We start from the raw sequence: 9257 nt of genomic DNA, 5'->3' as shown, positions 1-9257 counted from the left end.
CTAGAGTCAGGGGTGTAGCTGAGACACTTCATTCGCACTTAATTTTAGTTTTGAGTTTTAGATTCTAGAGAGAAAAACACTACTTCTCCTAGGGTTCTATCATTTTTCTTAGTTTTGCTTTTGGATTGGATCTTGAGAGAGTTGCTACTACCTTCGATTGAAGTCTTCATCGTTATAATTTGCCTTTCTATCACTCTGCTCTTTTATTTTCCATTTAGTTGTTCCAATTCACGTTCGGATTTTGTCAATTTTGACTTATTAATGCAATGAACCATTTTTATATTTAATTCCATTACCTGCTTGATCTCTTTTAATTAATTATCAGTTCCAAATTTATTTTTATTAATTTAATTTTAATTACCATGTCTCCTACTTGCTCTTACTCCATCATTGTTAAAAATGGCATTCATATTATGATTTAAAGCTCCCAACTTGGCTTGGGAGTTGATTAATTGAAAACCCTTGAGTTGGAATACTCAAGTAGCAATCTGTAATTAGAAATTGCTGGCTAACTCAATTTTCACTAACTCTAATCCTTCCTTAGGAAGTGATTAGGACTTGAGAATTAGAGTTAGTGCTACCCATTTAACCTTCTTTTGCAACTGCAAGAGGATAACTGAGTGGAAGCAATAAACCTTTACTATTGCACTTGGGAAAAACTAAGAAGGATAGAACTTCCAATTGATCTTCTCCCAACCAAGGCCTTTTATTTCAAAATACACAACATCTCTTGTTAAGTGTTCTTTGCATTGATTTTCAGTTATTTATTTTTCCATTTTCAAACTTCAAAAATTTTTCAGAAAATTCCTAACCAATAAATTACACCCTTTTGTCAACTCTTTGGGAAACAACCTGGGAATTCTACTCCCAGTTATTTAATTCTAAATTGTGCATCTTTTTAAATTGACAGTGGAATTTTCGTCGGTTGAGAACTGTACTTGCAACGTTGCTTTTATTAAAATTTCTTAACCGGCATTTTTCCACCCGTCAATTTTTTGCACCGTTGTCAGGGAGTTGCAACAGTGTGCTAAATTATTGGTTGGTGTAAATATTTTTATATTTACATAATTGTATTTTTTATTTTATTTTTTTTGTGTACTTTCTGTTTATTAGTAGTTTTATTATTTAATTTTCTTAATATATTTTATTACCATGAGCTCTATGTTTCTTTCATTGAATGACGCATTCGTTAGCGGATCCGAGCCTAGCCGCGTTTGATCCTAAAATCGAAAAGACTATTTCACGTATTAGGCGAGCTCGGCGTCGGTTAGCCTTTGAGGGTGGTAAAGGGTTTCTACCAATTCACCAGTCTTATCTGAGGTTGAGTCTGAAGCGTCATTCTAGGAAGAAACTAGTTCCTCTCCTGTTAATTCTATTGACGCCTCTTCTATTTCTTTGAGTGCAAATACTATGGCAGCTCCTAGGAGAATTACTCTTAAGGAAGCAGGAGCTCCATATTTTACATTGTAGCCATATCAAGCACGTCATTCGAATCTGACTGTAGATTTTAAACTGAAGACTGCTCTGATCAATCTACTGCCTAAGTTCCATGGCTTACATGCTCAAGAGCCTATCAAGCATCTTAGGGATTTTCAGACAGCTTGCTCAATTACTAGGCGGCATAGTGCTGATGAGACTGTCGTCTAGCTATATGCCTTCCCATTTTCTCTGGAGGAAAAGGCCAATGAGTGGTTTTACACTCAATCGGAAGCTGTTGTTACTAATTGGGACTTGCTCAAAAGGTATTTCCTGGACAAGTTCTTTCCAGCAGAAGTTACAGATAGATTGAGAAAGGAGATTTCTTGTGTCGTTCAAGGTGAATAAGAGACCCTCTACGAGTATTTAGAATGCTTCAGAAATCTCCTAGACTCATGTTCCCACCACAAGATTGACCAGTTAGTATTGATTAGCTATTTTTGCCAAGGCATGAAGCCTCAACAGAAGACTTTATTAGATGCTGCGAGTAATGGCTCTCTGACGAAGTACAAGACAGCGACAGAAGCATGGCAACTGATCACCGATCTAGCTTAGTCTACCCGCAATGCAGGGCAAAGGACTAATCATCCCAAGGCTGTTGTAGAAGTTTCTTCTAGTAGTGAGACCGTTGCTCTCACCAAGACTCTGGGAGAGATGACCAATATACTAAAGCAGCTCCAGCTGAATCAACAACAACCTCTGCCTCCTCTACAGTAGCAGAGTCAACAATTAGCCCCTTAGAGAGTGTGTGAAATATGTGCATGATACTCCTACTATACGTATGAATGTCCACAACTCCAGGAGGATAACACCTTGGCAGCTACCAATGCTTATTACAACCGTCCGAATCAAGGGTACTATCAACAAGGCGGTAATTATAACCAAGGTGGTAACTACAATCAGGGTTGGAAAGATAACTCTAACCAAGGATGGAGAGATAATTCCAACCAAGGATGGAGGGACAACTACAACCAAGGAGGCAGAGACAACGGTGGAATAACAACAACTATCAAGAGAACAGGAATCAACAGAATCCTCCATACCGAGAACCTCACCAAAGGCAAGCCCAAGCACCTCAATTCAACCAACCACAAGCCCCTCAAATCACCTACCCTCCCCCTTCTTCCAACCAAGATGAACCACTCCGTTCTATCCTTCAAGAACAAAAAGAGCTCCAGAATTCACTTACCTCTAGCCTTACTGGTCTTACCTCCACTCTACAAGCTCTCATATCCCAAATGGAATTAACCACCATCTAACTCCAACAATTAACCTTCAAGCTCTAGTGCACTCCCCTCTCAACCTTTACCCAACCCAAGGGTAGAATCAATGCCATCACCTTGAGGTCCAGAACTACATTGCAAGAGAGGAGTCCCGAGGAGCCAAGCTCAAGAGAAGATATTCAAGTTAAAGATGTTGTTGAGGTCGAAGATGTAGAAAAAGAGAATGAGGTACAAGATGCAGTTGAAGAAGAAGTTGCTCAACTAAGGAATGGAGTGCCTAAGGAAGATGATGCTGTGAGAGAAGCCATTCCCATTCCTTTTTCACACCTTGCTAGGAGGACTAAGAAGCAAGTTGAGCTAGATCCCAAGATGGTAGAGATTTTTCAAAAAGGTTGAGGTAACTATTCCCCTTTTTGATGCTATTTACTAAGTACCTAAATATGCTAAGTTTCTAAAAGATTTGTGCATGTATAAAGATAAGATACATGATTTAGAAACTATTCCTTTGGGTAGCTCTATTTCTGCTTTAATGGGTGCTATACCAGAAAAATGTGGGGATCCCGGTCCATGCATGGTCACTTGTATTATAGGGGGTGTACAATTTATTGACTGCATGTGTGATTTAGGTGCATGTGTTAGTATTATGCCATTATTTGTATATGATGCCTTGAGGCTCCCACCATTGAAAAGGTCAGCAGCACGTTTTGTTTTGGCATATAAGAGCATAATTTCAGTGGTTGGCATTGCGGAAGACGCCCTAGTGAGCATCAAGGGACTGCCATTTCCTATTGACTTCTACATTCTAGAGATGCCCCCTAGTGACTCCGGAAGACCTTCATCGTTCCTGCTTGGAAGGCCATTTTTGAAGACTTCGCGGCTCAAGTTGGATGCCTTCTCGGGTACCTATTCTTTCGAGATAGATGGCAGAGCAGTGAGCTTCAACCTTGATGAAGCCATGATGCACCCACTGGAAGATCACTCCATCTTCTAGTGTGACATTATTGATGAGACCGTGGTTGAAGTTCACCAAGAGGAAGAAGAAGAGAAGACCATGGAGCAAGATGCAAGTGTCGGGAAACCCTCTGAGTATACTGAAGACGCCTTGCTACCTACAGTGGTTCCGGATGATCAAGTGTCAAGCCATGAGCTGAAAATGAAGTTGAAGCCCCTTCCACCCAACCTCAAGTATGCCTATCTTGAGGACAATTAAAAGCTCCCAATTTATATTGCAAAGGAACTCACTTCCCAACAAGAGGAGCAACTGCTTAGTGTTCTGAGAAGACACAAGAAAGCTATTGGGTGGAGTTTGGCGGACATAGTAGGTATAAGCCCTCAGGTCTGTGAGCACCGGATTTTTCTAGAGGAGGGAGCAAGGCCTATCCGTCAATCTCAAAGGCGGTTGAACCCCACCATTTTAGAAGTTGTGAAGAAGGAAGTGACCAGACTGCTAAAAGCTGACATCATCTATCCAATCTCGGATAGTGAATGGATTAGCCCAGTACAGGTGGTTCCAAAAAAGTCTGGCGTCACCACAGTGAAGAATAAGCATGGGGAACTCATGGCTACAAGAGTGCAAAATTCCTGGAGGGTGTGCATTGACTACAGGCGTCTGAACCAAGCCACTCGCAAGGATCACTACCCATTGCCTTTCATCGAACAAATGCTTGATCGCCTGTCAGGTAAATCACACTACTGTTTTCTAGATGGTTATACAGGTTACTTTCAAATCCATATAGCTCCAGAAGATTAGGAGAGAACTACTTTTACATGTCTCTTTGGAACGTATGCATATAAGAGAATTCCTTTTGGCTTATGTAATATACCGGCTACGTTTCAAAGATGCATGATGAGTATTTTCTCAGATCTTCTTGAGAATTGTATGGAAGTTTTTATGGATGACTTTAGTGTCTATGGTGATTCATTTGACCTTTTCTTGGATAGTTTAGCTAGAGTATTAGAAAGGTGTACTAGTTCAAACCTTGTACTTAATTTTGAAAAATGTCATTTTATGGTACAACAAGGTATTGTTCTAGGACATGTTGTTTCTAATACAGGTATATATGTTGATCCAGCAAAGGTAGATGTTATTTCTGGTTTATCTTACCCCCTCCTCTATGAGGGAAGTCCGTTTATTTCTTGGGCATGCAGATTTTTACCGCGCAGTTTATCAAGGACTTCAGTAAGGTAGCACTGCCTTTGTCCCATCTGCTGCAAAAGGATGTAGAGTTCGAGTTGAGTGAAGAGTACATGGAGGCATTTGATAAGCTAAAAGTTGCCTTGATCCAAGCTCCTATTGTGAGAGGGCCTAACTGGAGTAGGACATTCGAGATCATGTGTGACGTATCAAACTATGCGGTAGGAGCAGAGCTGGCTCAGCACGAAGGTAAGGACCCATATATTATTGCTTATGCTTCTAAAACTCTAGATGGTGCCCAGTCTAATTATACTACCACTGAAAAAAAATTGTTAGCTATTGCTTTTGCTCTGGATAAATTCCGATCTTATTTACCAGGAACTAAGGTGGTAGTATATTCAGACCATGTAGCCTTGAAATATTTGTTAGCTAAGAAAGAGTCTAAACCAAGGTTAATCCGTTGGATATTGCTATTGCGAGAATTTGACTTAGAAATCAAAGATAGGAGTGGTTCCCAAAATTTAGTGGCGTACCACTTGAGTCACCTTGAACACATTAAAAGTGATTCCACTCCTATCAATGATGCATTTTCACTTGATAGCTTGCAAGCAATATCTGAAGTGGTTCCTTGGTATGCACCTATAGCTAATTATTTGGTTAGTCGTACCTTTCCTCCCAATTTTACTAAGCATCAAAAGGACAAGCTTAAAAGTGAGTCCAAGTATTATATATGGGATGACCCATATTTGTGGAGATGTGGTGCTAACCAAATAATTAGAAGGTGTGTACCACAATCCGAATTCCAGTCAATTTTGGAGGCCTGCCACTCTTCTGAGAGTGGTGGACATTTTGGTCCTCAAAGAACTGCTAGAAAAATTTTTAGACTGTGGATTTTGGTGGCCCACACTTTTTAAGGATGCTAGTATTTTCTGTGACTCTTGCCCCCAATGCCAAAGGTTTGGAAATATATCCAAGAGGGATGAGATGTCCCCAACAACTTATGTTATTTTGTGAGATTTTTTATGTTTGGGGTATTGATTTCATGGGTCCATTTCTAAATTCCAATGGTTTCTTATACATTTTATTAGCTGTTGATTGTGTTTCTAAATTGGTGGAAGTAATTTCTACCCGTACTGATGATGCTAACCTTGTTATCTCTTTTGTTAGGAATAATATAATTTGTCGCTTTGGATCACCACGAGTAATCGTGAGTGATCAAGGCTCTCATTTATGTAACCGGAGAATGACAGGACTGTTAATAAAAAAAGGCATCATTCACAAGGTGGCGACAGCTTACCATCCCCAGACTAATGGACAAGCCAAGGTGTCCAATAGGGAGATCAAGCACATCCTAGAGAAGATCGTAAAGCCTCATCGGAATGATTGGAGTGTTAGACTTGCAGATGCGCTATGGGCTTATCGGACTGCATATAAGACACTCATCGGAATGAGTCCATGCTGCCTCGTCTACGAAAAGGCTTGTCACCTTCCGGTGGAGGTGGAACACAATGCATACTGGGCGGTGAAGGAATGCAACTTAGGATTAGGGGGAGCTGGAAGTGAAAGGAAGCTGCAACTACAGGAATTGGAGTGCCTTCAACTAGAAGCATATGAGAACTCGAGGCTCTACAAGGAAAAGGTGAAGGCAGTGCATGACAAGAACATCAAGAGAAGAGAGTTTAGAGCTGAGGATTTAATCTTCCTCTATAACCCAAGGTTGAGACTAATGCCAGGCAAGTTGAGATCAAGGTGGGAAGGACCCTATATAGTGGAAAAGGTTGAGTCATATGGAGTCTTCCGCCTGAGTCACCCCTCAAGCCCCACCTTCAAAGTCAATGGCCACCGGTTGAAGCTATATCATGGTGAGAAGATGAAGAACAACAAGGAACTGGCGATTTTCCTCTTGAAGGATCCAGCACAAGAAGAGGATTGAGCTTATAGACTATCCAAATTAAGGACGTTAAAGAAAAGTGCTAGGTGGGAGGCAACCCACCATGGTATGATCTTCTATTTTTATTAGTTCTATTTTATTTATATCAATGTTAATTTCCAGTTTTTCATGGTTACTTTTATTTTTATATTAAAAAAAAGCCCTACCACGCGTGCGCATGCCTGACGCGCACGCGTGAGATCACGGACAGGCATCATGCTAAAATGGTGCTTGAATAACGCGTCCGCACGGTCAAACAGAAAGTTGTGCTAGGGCCGTGTAGAAAAGGGGCCTAGGGAGCGGGCACAAGTCGCGCGTACGCATCGACGTCCATTCACCAATTGTGCCTTATTTGTGCTGGGACCATGCCATTACACTACCTGGACAGAAAGTTGTGCCAGGCTTGTGCTGGAGGGTTGCTGGGAGCGCGATGCTGCCCACGCGTACGCGTCGCCCCGCCCATGAAAATCATGCTAAAACGAGGCTGACATGGGGCTCTCGCATGACTCGAACAGAGAGTTCTACCGAGCCCATACGGGTATTATGCAAAATGCACAACTCAACTCCACGCGTACGCGTGCTTGACGCGTACGCGTCACTTTCATTTTTCGCGACCCATGCATACGCATGGGCGATGCTTACGCATCGATATTCGTTTTTGAATCCTAATAATGCAGACCTAGTCTTTGCCGTTTTCCCCCTCCCATTTTATTTGTCTTTCATTTCCTTATTTCCCCCTCCATTCTTTCTTTGTTCTCTCTTCTCCCCTACTCACTACTCTTCCTTCCCTTTCTCCGGCGGACCTCCACCGGCGACCACCGCTCTCCGGTGACCTTCTTCTCCTCTCCCTATTATCCCTCTTCTTACTCTATTTCTTCTCTATCACTTCCACTTACCATTATTCCTTCTTGCCTTTAAGGTTTCATTCTTATGTCATTATCTTCTATATTTTTATTTAATTTTGTTACATTTAATTCAGTTATTGTTCTTTTTGTTGCTCTTTAAATTTTATTTCTTACTTAATATTAGTTATTTTCTCATCAATTTATAGATGTTTGTAATTGGTGTTGAAACATTATTCCATTTATAAATTCATTGGATTGATTGGTGCTACTTGTCTATGGGATATAATTTTTCTGTCTATTTAATGATGTTATATATTGGTGGTATATGTTGGTGTTCTTAACTTGCTTGTTAAATTATACAATGCACACCACATGTTTGTGAAAAAGTTTTAATGAACCCCTATTTTAACTTTGCTTATATTTTGTATTCTTTACCACTTTTTCACAACACTTATGATTGGGACCCCGTCCTTAAGGTAATTGCTAAGCCCGGTAGCGTCTGGACTTATGGGCAGAGCCAGATTAACCCAAAGGGGCTTTCAGCTAATGATTTGATGGATGAGGCTCATATATGGCAACAGATCATGTCCCACTATGTCTGGCCGAGCACTCATGACTCCTTTATCACTGGGGATATGGCCATGCTTGTATTCCCTTCCCAGCCTTAGTTACGGTACTAGCATCTGCAGCTAGCATTCCGCACAAAATAGATGATGTAAAGAGTACAATTCCTTCAGCAGATGAACTGGTCCCCCATAGGAAGTGGATCATCCCACAACTACCACCCAAGAGCCAAAATGACAAACCTTCTTTGGAAGCCCCATCATCTTCCGCACCACCACCATTAACACCCCATGCACCACCACCATCCAACACCCAGTTGCTACTTGAGATCCTGGAGAGGTTGGACTGACACGGCCGGTGGATGGAACAGATTGAGCGCTGCAATAAGTGCCGATACAACTGCCTAAATGAGCTCATTATTTCTCCACACCCACCTCCGGAGGAACCCGATACTTCAGACTCTACTTCCAGTGATGGCATTGCACGTGATTGAGCTATGGACACGGATGTGCTCCTGTCCACACATCATTTGGCCATTAGAAGTGGCGATCATGGGCACACTTTGTAGATCACTGATGGCACGGAGGACCGTGCAGAGCTTTAAGTGTGGGGAGATCCATAACTGACTTCCAAAGGTAACATTTCTCTCTCTCAACACCAATATTTTATTTTTCTTCTGTTAGATAAGATAACTTGTATGAGTAGTAGTTGTTTGCATTTAGGCGCTACTTGGTTGAGTGATAAATTCTTTTTCAAGACACTATTTTATGGCATTTCACTAATTTGAATCAAATATTTTTTGCTAAACTTGTTTGAAGAAATTTAATTTGGAACATGGTTTTAGAGCTCGAACACACAAAATCTGTGAGATTTTGAGCCTACTTGATTGGTTGCATTTTATCAACCAATATTTTATTTTGGAGTGTGTTGTTCTCTCTAAAATTGTGATCTATATCTTGCTTGATTCTATATTTTCATGGTTTAATGTATGTATGCACGTGAAGAGAAGAACTTTTGCGTGGTCTAAGAATCTTTACAATTTGGTACTCGTTGCAAGTATAGCTCCTAAACCAATAGAAGTTCTT

At 41.0% G+C, this 9257-nt stretch overlaps 1 protein-coding gene across 1 annotated transcript; it reads left to right on the top strand.

Annotated features, from left to right (window-relative positions):
- Nucleotides 6077-6766, top strand: LOC107636825. Its single transcript, XM_016340304.1, has one exon. It carries the CDS (start codon nucleotides 6077-6079, stop codon nucleotides 6764-6766), a length of 690 nt encoding a protein of 229 aa, XP_016195790.1.

Source organism: Arachis ipaensis, chromosome B04 (genome assembly GCF_000816755.2).
Source record: "Arachis ipaensis cultivar K30076 chromosome B04, Araip1.1, whole genome shotgun sequence".
In the NCBI taxonomy this organism is placed as follows: Eukaryota; Viridiplantae; Streptophyta; class Magnoliopsida; order Fabales; family Fabaceae; genus Arachis; species Arachis ipaensis.
This window is presented reverse-complemented; position numbering and strand designations above follow the sequence as displayed.

What these genes read in the sequence shown, in the direction of transcription:
- LOC107636825 (XM_016340304.1), top strand. Translation starts at nt 6,077, where the DNA reads ATGACAGGACTGTTAATAAAAAAAGGCATCATTCACAAGGTGGCGACA.